General features: G+C 38.8%; 1 protein-coding gene across 1 annotated transcript in view; it reads left to right on the top strand.

The window, feature by feature from the left end:
- The first annotated feature begins 12116 nt into the window (after positions 1-12116).
- The window catches only part of LOC121304646 (chemokine-like protein TAFA-5), a 77467-nt gene continuing 74073 nt past the window's right edge, over positions 12117-15510 (top strand). The window contains exons 1-2 of the mRNA XM_041235907.1: positions 12117-12425; positions 13422-14095. Coding sequence (XP_041091841.1) covers positions 13999-14095 — 97 coding nt within the window. The 5' untranslated portion in view covers positions 12117-12425; positions 13422-13998. The remainder of the gene's footprint in view (positions 12426-13421; positions 14096-15510) is intronic.

Here is a 15510-nt window from a genome sequence, read left to right as displayed (position 1 = left end):
ACTCCCGTTACTAGTTCCATGCAACCTGATATATCAACACAACCAAACTAAATCAACCTGGACACCCCCTGCAGACGAATTTCAAGCACTAGATGTGAAAATGTGAAAGAGAAATTCAACAAACACATTTTAACCAACCTATGAAACAACATAACTTATCTAAAGAGGAACACCTTGCACTGCGGAACATACAAAACCAAGATGACAAAGGAGGAGCAGTAGTTGTATGGAGTAAAGACCTCTATGCAAAAGTAGCCCAACAACAACTTTCCTACACTCATTTCTATACTATGAACTGCAAAGAACTCACTCATTGTTTACAGGCTATTAATGTCAGTGTTAATGATGCTAGCTCAAACAATTTGTCACCCACGTCTTCATGTAATCTAATAGTGAAAAACCCCTGTTGCAGTCATTTTTACTTACTTCCAAAAATCCACAAACCAAACAAACGAGGCCGCCCAATTGTATCAGCCAGTTCCTGTCTGTGACAAGGAGAGAATGAATCGGGGTTGTAAATCTCCCTCCTGACCTGTGAGGGCGCTGCGCTCAAAGATAGGGGCGCTCCTGCCCGGAAGTGCTGACATCCGGGCATAGCAGGGATCGGATGTCGGCCATCTTGGTAGGTCTCAAAGCTGGTGTACTCCTGGGCGTATTCCTCATGGTCTGCATTGCGGTGTGCTTCGATTGGGCAGATTTTGATGGAGTGGTGATTGCAGGGAGGGACCTGGCGGTATTTAGGGGAGCAGTTTTGGGAAGCTCTCTTTTGAGTTTTTTGGATCCGCATCATATTGCCTTTTTTGTTTTGCTACCTGTTTGGTGCCTTACCTTGTTGCAGACCTCAAGGACTGAAGGGGACAACCAGTGTAGAGCTACTCTCACTACATTAAAATTGATTGGCACAGACCCTTGCACCGCGTTGCATGACGCTGGCACCAGCTGCATGGAGGAATATTGTGTAGAATAAAAGTGTACGAGACTTTACTTGATTATTTTTTATATTCCCTGAACTTAACCGTTGTTGGTTTTGTTCAGGAGTTTTCTTCTTTTTTTTTTAATGCAAAGTATTTTTAACCTGGATCTAACCATTGCTGGCAAGGCAGGGTTTTTTTCTGTTGTTTTGTGCAATAAAAGCACCCCGGAGGGATTTCTTGAGGGGTTTCTTTGGATTGAAAAGCGGCTGTTGTGACGTCATTTCTACTGCACCACCCACTACATCCTCACACTGTCCCACAGAACTGATCTCCAAATTTCTTGACAAAATCTTCAACCCCCTTGTTGAATCACTGCCCTCCTATGTTAAAGACTCTACATATGTTCTAAAACAATTTGATAATTTCAAAGAACAGCACCCTTGTGATAATATTATTCTTTTCACATGGACATTAAAAGCCTGTACACTGTTATACCAAATAATGAAGGGTTAATTGCAAAAAGACACTTGATGAAAGGATGTTGAAAGAACAAACATCCTGGCTGAACTTGCGCTCTTATTGAATTGTTTTTCCTTCGATGGTGATGTTTACTCTCAAGTAAGTGGTGTTGGCATGGGAACTAAAGTGGGAGCATCATATTCTTGCCTTTTTGTGGGATCAGTTGAAAACAAATTTTTACAGCAACACAATGGAAGCACACCTAAACTATATTGTTACATTGATGACATCAATGGGTTTACCTTTTTTTTTTTTTATTTAAAACAGCTGAAGAAGGGCGTTTGCCCAAAATGTCCTGAAAATATAATATTTTTTTAATCTTTTGAACTTTTTGTGTACATTTTTTAAAAACCTTTTGTTATATATATATAGGGAAGGCAGCAGCAGGGCTGGTAGGTGATATATATAGAGGTATATATATATATATATATATATATATATATATATATATATATATATATATATATATTTTTTTTTTTTTTAATAAGACTACCAGTAGAGGCCCCACCATTTATAAATGATTCTGATGGGCTGCCCTAAAATGCCCTCTATTGCTGATTCTCTAATGACTTCTGCACAGTGCTGCTGGCAATTAGGTCAGTTAGGTTTTTTAGCTCACCAGTATTACATTCGGTGTTTTGCTTGTCACTAGATCTGTTTTTTCTTGACTCCCTTGTAGCTGAAAAGGTTCTTCACGGAAACTAAAGCTGGAAATGAATTGTTCATGGACATTTCTCCCACTGTTATTAATTCTGGAATTGAATTGTTCCAGACATTTCCCCCACTGTTATTAATTCTGGAGCTGAATTGTTCACGGATGTTTCCCCCACTGTTATTAATTCTGGAGCTGAATTGTTCCAGACATTTCCCCCACTGTTATTAATTCTGGAGCTGAATTGTTCACGGATGTTTCCCCCACTGTTATTAATTCTGGAGCCGAATTGTTTATGGACATTTCCCCCACCATTATTAATTCTGCTTCCAATGTTTCATTTAGCTCCTGGTCTAATCATTTAAAAACTTGAGGCAAGTTTAATTTCAACGTCCCCCTTTTTTAAATTAAATACATCTGATATGCAATTGGATTCCAGATTGCATTCTGAAATTAAATATGTGCCAGGGAGAGGACGGATAGCCAGATTAGAACGGTAGTTAGTTCCTGTGATTCCAGTATTGCTGTCTGCTAAATGTTTAATTACAATAGATCAGAGAAGATGCTTTTCAGATCTCCACTGGAGATGTTCAGCTGTGGCACTGTGATATCAGAGAAGATGAACAGTTCTGCTGCTCATTGCCCACGGTTAATTACAGTAGATCAAAGAAGTTAATTTACAAATCACCATTGGAGGTGTTTAATTGCAGGAATTAGAATATTGATATCACAGAAAATTTGGTACAGCAGAAGCCTGTCTATTAATTAATCTTTCTGTTGTTCTTTGCCAAATGTTTAATATCTATTCTCAGGAAAGCAACACACCCAGATTGTACGACTAATAAAAAAAAAAAGGTTAATAACAAGAATTGTCAACTAAGTGGCTGTTTTATAGCCCCTAAATCTAAATAATGTGATAAATCAGGTGTACAGTCAGACAGGCTTAACTGACAGGCTAACCCACTACACGGCACAGCAATCAGCTCTTTATCATTTCAGAAGCACCTTGTGATGGTATCGGTTACACGCACGGCACATAACAACCTGAGAGCCGAAAAAACAGAATCATACACGACACACATAATAGGATATTACACATTAGAAAGATGCAGAAGATATAAAGCTGTCCCTTTGATACTGAGATACAGCTGTGCGACCCAAGCAAGTATTATTACTGGACACTTTTTAATAGATGATGTAGGTTGCATGGCATTTTTTAAGACTGCACAGACCCCTTTTTCAGTTGAAATTAGACTTTTTGAGAATTTTGACTGTATGAATCTTGTTCCGATCTCACCCAGTTATTCTTTATCACATTTTAAAAAATGGACATTCTGCATGTAACATTTCAATTCCAAAGCCTGCCACACAGGCACCCTGCATGTAACATTTTATTTTATTCTTATTTTCGCACAATTTGCTGGCAAGCCAAAATCGATGGGTCTTCTAATGTTGTATTCAGTGTGACTTTGGAGTGCAGACTGCAGTCGTGTAATCTGTGCTTTGGAGTGCAGACTAGAGTAGTGTAATCTGTGTTTTGGAGTGCAGACTGGAGTAGTGTAATCTGTGTTTTGGAGTGCAGACTGGAGTAGTGTAATCTGTGCTTTGGAGTGCAGACTGCAGTAGTGTAATCTGTGCTTTGGAGTGCAGACTGCAGTAGTGTAATCTGTGCTTTGGAGTGCAGACTGCAGTAGTGTAATCTGTGCTTTGGAGTGCAGACTGCAGTAGTGTAATCTGTGCTTTGGAGTGCAGACTGCAGTAGTGTTATCTGTGCTTTGGAGTGCAGACTGCAGTAGTGTAATCTGTGCTTTGGAGTGCAGACTGCAGTAGTGTAATCTGTGCTTTGGAGTGCAGACTGCAGTAGTGTAATCTGTGCTTTGGAGTGCAGACTGCAGTAGTGTAATCTGTGCTTTGGAGTGCAGACTGCAGTAGTGTAATCTGTGCTTTGGAGTGCAGACTGCAGTAGTGTAATCTGTGCTTTGGAGTGCAGACTGCAGTAGTGTAATCTGTGCTTTGGAGTGCAGACTGCAGTAGTGTAATCTGTGCTTTGGAGTGCAGACTGCAGTAGTGTTATCTGTGCTTTGGAGTGCAGACTGCAGTTGTGTAATCTGTGCTTTGGAGTGCAGACTGGAGTAGTGTAATCTGTGCTTTGGAGTGCAGACTGCAGTAGTGTAATCTGTGCTTTGGAGTGCAGACTGCAGTAGTGTAATCTGTGCTTTGGAGTGCAGACTGCAGTAGTGTAATCTGTGTTATGGAGTGCAGACTGCAGTAGTGTAATCTGAGTTTTGGAGTGTAGACTGCAGTAGTGTAATCTGAGTTTTGGAGTGCAGACTGCAGTAGTGTAATCTGTGCTTTGGAGTGCAGACTGGAGTAGTGTAATCTGTGTTTTGGAGTGCAGATTGGAGTAGTGTAATCTGTGCTTTGGAGTGCAGATTGGAGTAGTGTAATCTGAGTTTTGGAGTGCAGACTGCAGTAGTGTAATCTGTGCTTTGGAGTGCAGACTGGAGTAGTGTAATCTGTGCTTTGGAGTGCAGATTGGAGTAGTGTAATCTGAGTTTTGGAGTGCAGATTGGAGTAGTGTAATCTGTGCTTTGGAGTGCAGACTGGAGTAGTGTAATCTGTGCTTTGGAGTGCAGACTGGAGTAGTGTAATCTGTGCTTTGGAGTGCAGACTGGAGTAGTGTAATCTCTGCTTTGGAGTGCAGACTGGAGTAGTGTAATCTCTGCTTTGGAGTGCAGATTGGAGTAGTGTAATCTCTGCTTTGGAGTGCAGATTGGAGTAGTGTAATCTGTGCTTTGGCGTTTATGCCTGCTGGGTGAACAGATTAAGAAATAAATTAATTGACAAAAAGGGATATTTAGCATAATGCCAAACTCAAGGGCAAATGGGCATGAAATGATGCTAAACAGTGTATATTGTAGTTATGCTATACATGATAACACAGAAACTGACATATATTTAAACATTAGTGCAATTCTAATAAAAGAAAGACTACTAAACCAATTCGTTAGAAAATGTCTGCTGAAAAGCAGAGAAAGCACATAGACCGTCCTATGGTGTTATTGTTTGTATAGGTTGTCTGTTCAATTCAATATAAGAAGAAGCAGACAATGACTATTATATAAGGTTGACAAACCAATTGGACATGCAGTTGAGGACAACAATTAAATAGCATATTTTCTCATGCAGACAAGATTATCTTGCTTGATCTACATGCGTAAGCATTTCAAGCATTAGCCTTAATCAAAGAAGGGTTAGGGAAGATCAAACATTTTCGAACCCTAAAAAGCAGTCGACACAGTTAATCCCAGCCATTGTTTTAAGTGCAGCACAGAGACCCTAGCCAGTGAATACAGCTGGAAATCGAGTGAAGACAGACTGTTCTTCTTTTTTACACAAAGAGCTTTGAGCATTTGAAATCAATGTTTAAATGCAGTGAAATGCAGCATCACCTTGCACAGACCTGTATTGGTATGGGTGATAGTCGACTCCTACCAGGAATATGAGAGGGTGGGCACTGGGGCTTTGATCCTACTAAAAGATACTTCATCTTAGATCCAAATGAAACAGCCCACACACAGGTGCACAGCTCAGCATTAAGAAGAAGCTTCAGCAAGCTGCTCTCCGGGCTTTCTATTACTTCCAACTGGCTCTCAATGAAGTGCATAAACCCAGTTCTTTCACCCAGGTCTGCCCTTCTCTTCTGCCAGCAAGCACATGTGATTCAGTGTGGCTCTGTCACATCTCTCAAATCCATTCCATTCCTAATCCAACTCGGAAGCCATTAGCACTTATAAATCACTTGTTACCTTGCTGAATACTTCACAGAAAGCTAGGTTATCACATTCATAATGCACATGAGCTGCTCAGCCAAATGCTCTTTTGAGCATAACAGCACTGTGTTTGCACCCTCCATGTGAGCCTTCTTGAGCAGAAATTTATTTTATTTATAGGGTTTGTTTCATTATATAATCCACTGCAAAACAAAACAATGCTCTGAACGTCAGCTGCAACATATTGGACGACTTGTTAAACACAGCTGATTTCAACAGCTACTCAAAAACTAATCAACCACTGCAAAGTATCATTAGCAGTGCCTTCAGCAACAGTGTAAGGTAATAAAACATAATGGGCAGGATTATCAAAAGGTCATAAATGATAACTCCATTGTCAGCCAACAAATCGGTATGCAGCATTGATTTGGGCTTTTTCAAGAGCTCTTTATGCCTATTTCATTATTAAATAATCATGCTCATGTGATTTCAGAAATGTGATGAGATGTTGATTAATGAAATAATGTTGCTATCTTAACGATCAGGGTTTCTTGCGACTATTTATTTTGTTTGCAAGGGAATTTAAAAGCAAATCCCTGTTAATTATCATAATTTAATAGGAGTTAATTTGCAAATCACCCCAATATACTAAAAGTATATATTTTTTTCATAATAATTTGAATGTGTTGTGCATGTAGGCATAGCAAAATCTTTGGACTAGAGTCACAAAGATATTTACCACAAATAGCCATTACACAGTTTTTATTATTATTATTATTATTATTATTATTATTATTATTATTATTATTATTATTATTATTATTATTATTATTATTATTATAATAATAATAATAATAATAATAATAATAATAATAATAATAATAATAATAATAATAATAATAATAATAATAAATACTTAAAATTCAAAATAAATATTTTTAAGAAACAGTTTAAGACTACTTTCAAGTGAATACATGTATATATTGTTTATAAACAATGTTCTCATAACAAGTTGGGGTTAGTATCTTGGAGAATCCAGCACTTTACATAGAGATTGCATCTGCATGCACTGTTTAAAAAAGAAATCACATAGAAAAAATGCTGTGTTAAATCTATTGGGCCACTGTGGATTTCGTTTTTGTTCAAATGTTTTGAGCTGGTAAGAAAAATTCCGTCCATCTTCCAGCTTTGTTTGGAACTCACCTACATTATTCTTCACTATGCTGCCTGATGTTTTTTCTTTTACAGTGTGTATACTGACAATTGCCTTAAATCTGCCGAACAGAGATTGTGTGTGTTTATGCCAGTTCTTAAAGCCAAGAATCAGCACTGCAATGATCTGTAAAACAAAGTAGAGTGGAGCCGAGGTGCTCAAGCAGGAATCATGACAGCAGAGTGGAGCCGAGGTGTTCAAGCAGGACTCCTGACTTCAGAGTGGAACCGAGGTGTTCAAGCAGGAATCATGACAGCAGAGTGGAGCCGAGGTGTTCAAGCAGGAATCATGACAGCAGAGTGGAGCCGAGGTGTTCAAGCAGGAATCATGACAGCAGAGTGGAGCCGAGGTGTTCAAGCAGGAATCATGACAGCAGAGTGGAGCCGAGATGTTCAAGCAAGAATCATGAAAACAGAGTGGAACCGAAAACGCATACCTAGTACACATCTTAATTTGGACCAATCAGGATACATAAAATACTATGCATTCTAAATAACTGCTAATTAATTATGCATTACTGATGTGGTGGCTGGTCTTTTTCCGAGAGGGCTGTTGCTGCAGAATAAAGGCTCCCACAGCATGTCTCTCACAGGCAGCTCACACAGGGCAGTGTTGCATGCACAACTCGTAACAGATGTCATCATTGTATGCTACAGCCCAATCACATGAAAAGGGTGATAAATTGACGTACTAAAACAAAGTTTATTTCATAACAATAACCTAACCCTCAACTTAAGGTTCGTGGGGTATTATGGTCACGTGGTAGGGGTGTTGAGGGTCAGCGAAGCACTACGTAAGTTATGAGTTGCGCATGCAGCTCTACCTTGTGTGAGCTAGACTGTGTGAGCTAGTATATATACTAGATATATATATATATATATATATATATATATATATATATATATATATATATATATATATATATATATATATATATATATATATTATATAATTTTAAAAAGGGAAAACTGCTGTGTACCTGTAATGCTGTGTACCTGTAATGTCAAAAAGAAAAAGGTAATGGAGGTACACAAAAATGTGAATAATTGATTAAAAACAATAATTATATCAGGATGTGTCAGACTACAGGTATGTTCCAACATTACCTTTTTCTATGATTATATATCTATATACTGTATATGACACACATTGATATACAATGTCCGTGCCGATATCTTTTGAAATCAAGACAGCCTCATAAGCATTGTACTTTTTCTTATTAATAGCATTTTAATTACATTATACCAAATCACATTTGTATTTACAATGAAGGGAACATACTCTGTGTCGCCCAAATGCTGATAATGAAAACATGTATTGCGTTTCATACTATGTTTTCCCTTCATTGTAAAAAAAAAACAAAAAAACTGATTTGGCATAATTTTAATTAAAACGCTGTTAATAATGCCTTTTAAAATGACATATTAGTTACAGTGGGGATACCATTGTATTAAAGTGATTTATAGGGCTGCGAAACATATGGCTGATGGTCATCTAGGAGATTCCGCTATTGTGTAATATTCTGCATCCCATAATATTCTGCATCCCCTGTTTATTGTACTATATGGAATCAAGCGGTTTTTGATTGATAAAAAAAAAAAATTGCACTGTAATAATGTAATAATATAATAATATAGACTAACTCTCACCCCTAACCTAACCTTAACATTAGAAAAAGGTGATCACTTCCGGATTCCAACAAAACAAAGCATGGTGAAAGTGTGGAAGAGGACTCGCCAGAACACCACCCCTTCTCTCTGACCCTTCCCCTTAATTAGAATATTTCCTCTCAGTAGTTGGGATCTTGTGCGGCCAAAGGTTTGCAATATAGTTATTCAGAAATGCAGCAGTAAAAATGACGTTTAATTCCAAAGGTAAGGTTAGTTTAAATTGTAAAACATGTTTGCCTTTTACATTCAAAACTTTCTCCAGCCTAAAATACATGGTTAACAACTTGATGTTTGAAATGCTCACAAAAAGTCATCAAAATATATTATTATACACTTCATATTATAACAGACATTTTAATACACTTTGTGAGTTTGCAAGGTAAATTGCAGACACCCCCATTGTACTCCTGAAAACAAAAACTTTAGTTGTCATATAGTGTGGTTACATTTCTTATTGTGTTGTCATAAATATCTCTTCAGTCTACCCCAAAATTATTTATTCTGTCAATTACATTTATTACAAATTAACAGAAGCCCTGTATTTCAAACAGCATCAAAACTATCCTGTGTTGTCAGAAGAATCAGAAGAGTCCAGAAGAGTGGTAATAGACCCCCGTAGAGGTAATAGAGCCCCCAGGGCCCCTTAGTGGTAATAGAGCCCCTGTAGTGGTAATAGAGCCCCCAGGGCCCCGTAGTGGTAATACAGCCCCTGGGACCCAGCAGTGGTAATACAGCCCCCGGGCCCCATAGTGGTAATAGATCCCCCGGGACCCTGCAGTGCTAATACAGCCCCTGGGACCCTGCAGTGGTAATACAGCCCCCGGGGCCCTGCAGTGGTAATACAGCCCCTGGGGCCCTGCAGTGGTAATACAGCCCCCGGGGCCCTGCAGTGGTAATACAGCTCCATGAAGTGGTATACAGCACCCGGGGCCCTGCAGTGGTAAATCAGCCCCTGTAGTGGTAATACAGTCCCTGGGGCCCTGCAGTGGTAATACAACCCCCGTAGTGGTATACAGCCCCCAGAGCCCTGCAGTGGTAATACAGCCCCTGGGACCCTGCAGTGGTAATACAGCCCTCGGGGCCCTGCAGTGGTAATACAGCTCCTGGGACCCTGCAGTGGTAATACAGCCCTGGTAGTGGTAATACAGCCCCCGGGGCCCTGCATTGGTGATAGAGCCCCTGTAGTGGTAATAGAGCCCTCTGGGTCCTGTAGTGATAATAGAGCCCTCTGGGTCCCGTAGTGGTAATAGAGCCCTCGGGGCCCTGTAGTGGTAATAGAGCCCTCAGGGCCCTGTAGTGGTAATAGAGCCCTCGGGGCCCTGTAGTGGTAATAGAGCCCTCGGGGCCCTGTAGTGGTAATAGAGCCCTCGGGGCCCTGTAGTGGTAATAGAGCCCTCGGGGCCCTGTAGTGGTAATAGAGCCCCATACTTTTCATAGAGACTCTGGACTTTCATTACTGATGATTGTGCTACATGTTAAATAAAGCTTTCAAAGCCTTGCAATTTATAGTATACACCCTCAGACTGAGTTTGGGTGATAGAAACATATGTTTTGCATCTTTGATTTTTCATATAATGTATAAACATTTTATTTATGATGAAAAACAGTAAGATGGATTTTTAAAGGATCTCTTTTGTATTATACATTAAACCAGACTGGTATGGTTTCTTTTTTCAAAGATAAAGATGAAAATACATTGCCTTAATTTAAATTATAACTTCTTATTAAATACTAAATGGACAAAAAAAACTTATTAAACTTATTATCCATATCCAAGCTATTTCTTTACAAATTGCAGGCGAAAACACGCCCTCAAAATGATGTATCTACCGATATGTTGAGGTGGCGGGAGTAAGGGGTGGGACTTACAGCTGGAGAGGCGGGGCCAGCGCCCCTGAGGAAGAGCTGAGAGGGTATTCCAGTAAGATGTAAGGCGACTTTTAATTGGATAATTTATTACACGTATTATTTTCTATAAATTCATTGGTGCTCATTTCAGTTTCACCGATCTGATTGGCCAACTTAGTACTCGTAATAATTAGAATTACAACACGTACTAAAGTCAAAAGAGAACGTTTATTAAATATTGTGTGTGCGTCGCGAGTGCTCTTGTATAATTAAATATCGCCTACGTCAAGGTAATTAAACATCTGCGTTGGATCATCGGGTGTAGAGTCAGTTCCACCTCAGTACCATAACTGACTCGTGCGCATTCTTTGTTTTTAACAATTATCTTCATATCTTCCAACTTCCATCCAAACAAATCTGCACGCTACTGTGAATGTACTATAAGATCAGCAAGGTTCGGGAGAGGCTGCAGGTGGCTTAATTTGTAGCTAGTGGATAGGGCTATAATGCTTATCTTATCACTTTGTTCTTCAATAAGAAATAATACAATCATTATTTTTGCAAATATACCTTAACAGTGGAGTTTTACAACGATAATAATAATAATAATAATAATAATAATAATAATAATAATAATAATAATAATAAAAATTGCATTAACTGGCAAGCCACAAGACCAGGGTTTAATATAAACCACTTCATCTATCCCAATATCTATGATTGCATCCCTGCCAGATTGATTAGTAGTTAACGCAACTGTATCGATTTTTCTCCTTGGAGATTGTAACCAAGCTGTTCATTAAAATAGGGTTATCTTACAAGTTAAGAAGTGTAGTCCTGTTGTACATACATTCAGCTCCATTGGGGGAAAGCGATGGACGCTTTGAGGCAGGCTGTATACATGTATAAAATCAAATCTATACAAGCTGTTTATTGAAACCCCAGTGATTTGTATGATTGACCTTATACGACATAAAACCCGCAGTGCATCCTCTCTGGTTCTGCCTTGTACTGTACTTAGCCGATGCTCATGTACATCAAATGATGCATACAATTTGGAAACTTTGTGTGCATTTATGAAATGGAGCTAGACAACTTGAAAATGTATTACATTGCATGAAAATAGCACACACACACACACACACACACACACACACACACACACACACACACACACACACACACACACACACACACCTGTATCCTGTAAGCAGACGAGTAGCATAATATAATGTTCTGCTCTGCAGTGTGCCTGTTATCTGTATCACAAAAAATAAATAAATAAATGAACACATTACGTTGTGTTGTGTGACAGTTATTTCATTAGGTGTCATGCTGGTCCTTGTTATATTTAAAATATTTTTGTGCGACTTTATCTTCAACCATTGTGAGTGGACGGCAGGAGATGCTCCGTGCGTGTCTGCTGTCTTCAATACCGCAGCGCAGGGTCGATTCATTATGTATTTCCTTGCAATCCTTGTAGATGAGGAGATTTCTCAGCTCTGGAGCAGAGCGCGTCTGCAGAGCGTTTCCTCAGCAGCTCAGCTCGTCGGTGGCGCAGTCTAACCCAGTGGCAGCCTTGACAGGGTTAATTGGACACAGTTGCTAGGAGTGGATAATTACAGAAAGGGATCGATACCACTGGCTCCTGCTGGAGACCGTCCCTGACGCAGAAGGATTGAAGCACAGTTCACTTCTTGCCCGTCGCAGAGGAAAGAAAGGCAGGCGGTGGGCTCCTATATAAGACTACTTAAGTTGGGCTACAGAGGTTGATCACAAAGAAAACGACCTGGGGAAGAACGCAGGGTAGGATACTGAAACTGGCATGGAATCAAGGTAAACCTATACTTCAGTAAACGCTGCACAGCGTTCATTCAGAATGAATATTACTGAATACTGCTGCTACTTGACAGATTTATGTTATTTGAGTTTAACTGCATGTATGTATGTATGTATGTATGTATGTATGTATGTATGTATGTATGTAAATAAAACGAAAACAAGATTTTAGCATTATTTTAAGATGCTTATGTTTGCCTTTAATTCCTGTGTATTGTAGACACTCGTACAATCTTCTATATCATGCAATCTGTATGTTTTTGATATTGCATAGCCTGCAACTGATTGTAACTGAATAAAGAGTTTTCTGGAGCCCCTGTTGCATTTCAAACGTGTGGGCTACAGTACCGAGCCTGGGATGTTATGGGACAACTTCAGCCTGCACAATGCAACTTTATTTTAATGTTTAAGATGCCTTATTATATAAATAATAATAATAATAATAATAATAAATAATATAATAATAATAATAAAATAATAATAATAATAATAATAACAACAATATGCACTCACTGTACAGTCTGCATTTTCACCTGCACAGGAATACTGTAGATGCACAACTGTCTTTTTTGAGTATACCCAGATATATCCATGTAAAATAAGCATACATTCTGAAGACATTGAAACACGTCCGCTTTGGAACGGGTAGCTTCAGAAGGTGCTCTGCGTGGTGTACTGTATGTAAAGATCCCTGCTAAACGCAATATAATGTGGCTCTCAGGTACAATAATAGTGGGAGAATGAAGAACAGATTACCAATAATAATAAGGTGATGTCTTATGTCTGTTTTTTGTTAAAACGTCTATCCGAAAGCACAACAGTAGAGACATTTCAATATTTTCTAATAGATCGTAAATAATAATAATAATAATAATAATAATAATAATAATAATAATAATAATAATAATAATAATAATAATAATGGAGTAACTTTATTTTTCAAACCGTTGTTAAAGTGTGTTTTTATTGTTGTTTTGATTTTTTGGTTAAAAGGCGTTGCACGAAGATACGGAGATCCCAGAGACTCGTTCAGAAACTGTGAACAATAACTGCAGGAAGAAAAACGAGGGGGTTCAGAGCAGCATGTCTGTGCCACGACGAGGAAAGAACAACGCTAAACGTGTAAGACCCGCTCCAAGGCATCCCTCAGCATTGTTGCAGATCGCCGCAGATTCTGTGTGCAGCTCAAGTATTAACACAAATTTTATGCAGCACTGTTGTGATTTTGACGGTTTATCTCAAACAAGACTGGAAAGTTCCAATATGTTTATTCGGGACATATAAGGGCGATGACGATCGGGCTACAGTAATTGCAAAGGAAATGGAATTGCTGTATATGCACACATGAGTCGATGAGAGAGAGAGAGAAAAAACTATAAAAAAGACAAAAACAACTTTAAACCAGGATTTGTTTTTAAAGAGGAGTGCGAATGAATGGCGGCGACACATTACCTGATCTGAGCGGATCTGCTTGCTGCGTGGATAACTTGCCACTGTCTGGTTGATACTGTTGGGGGGGTTCTTTGGGATCGTGGCACCTAAAGGATTACCCCACCGGGTTCTGGTGAGAATGCAAGCCGGCTTGAGAGCACTGTTTGCGGGCACCGGAGCTTCTCTCTGCTGCCTGTTCCTCCTCTGGGTCATCTACTCGCATTTACTAAAAGAAGGTAAAGTACTGTATCTTCTTCATTTCATGCATGCGTAATTATGCACACTGTAAAAAAACAAACAAACAAAAAAAAACAAACAAACAAAAAAAGTACAAAAAAAGTATTGTAGGGTTAATTTACTTTAATATTTTCACAAATTTTAATTACGGTAAAAGTTGTTCCATATTAGTGTAAAATGCTTGAAAAAGTATGTACCTTTAGTAATACGGGAATATACACTAGAATGAATCTATAAATGCAGTGTTATTAAGTCAATGTTAGGGCAGATTTACTGTAAAAATACGTTTTTTTCTTTTTAAATTTGTATGTATTTATTGTGTTTAGCCCATAAGAAATGATGAATGCTTCTTTCTTCAATTCCTCCTTGTTTTACAGTTGCTATAATTTCGTTTTCAAGTCAAAGCTCTGCAGTTCCTCTATAGATGTGCCTCTGTAGACTGTACCTACAGGAGATTAACCGGGCAGTCTATCTGAGGAATGTCACTACACAGTCCAAAAGCAGAGATATGTTTGAATATCTATTATTATTATTATTATTATTATTATTATTATTATTATTTATTATTATTAAAATTACAGTGTATTCTATAGTTCGATGCAATAGAGACCAACTCGTATCAAAAGAAGGCACGCCGCAGACACACAGAACAGACAATGCGGAGGATTCAGATTTTGCAATTTTTCCTGGAACTGTATTCAGCGCGTGGGGTATAGTTTGTTTATTGTAACCGTACAAGACCTGTAATTAGCCTACAGCAGTAATACCCAGATGTTTCATGCCTATCTGGGCACTTGACCACCAAGCGGCTAATCTAGCCCATCTTCTAATATGTACACATAGACTAGGGGAAGCACATAGACTAGGGGAAGCACAGTACGCACGGTTTTCCGTTTAAAAGGTATATAACAACCTTTATAGTGCACACAGGTGGACATATATCTCTTGTTTAAATAACGATTTTAATATTTGCTTTTGATTTTACAGCTCTGTAAATTAGGCTATTTTTTCTAGTTGGGAATCTGCGCGGGAGCAGGGAAATCTAGAGGTTTCCCGTCTCTGTTCTACGGGGTGAGGGCGCCAGAGACACTGCATAGTAATCCTGCATGCTTCGGCGTACTGGCCCGTCCTCCTTCGCATCTAAAGGCATATTAGTGCGCCCTGCAGTTAAACAAAGTCCTGGCATATTTAACAATTGCTTCCTAGTCACATAGTGCTAACCGGAGGTGTATTGCAGCAACGTCATACACAGCAGTGAATATGTTGGGGGTACTTCAGTTATTTTATATTTCCATTATCTTATGCACTTTTTAAAAATCAAAACCACACAGCAGGTTTTATTTGTATAGTTAATGTAACTATACTGCACCTAGGTTGCAACGCATACATTTTTTTCACAGAAAGAAAACAGTTA

The sequence above is a fragment of the Polyodon spathula genome, chromosome 39, assembly GCF_017654505.1.
Source record: "Polyodon spathula isolate WHYD16114869_AA chromosome 39, ASM1765450v1, whole genome shotgun sequence".
Classification (NCBI taxonomy): domain Eukaryota; kingdom Metazoa; phylum Chordata; class Actinopteri; order Acipenseriformes; family Polyodontidae; genus Polyodon; species Polyodon spathula.
The sequence above is the reverse complement of the archived record's forward strand: the minus strand, read 5'-3'. Positions and strand labels throughout refer to the sequence as shown.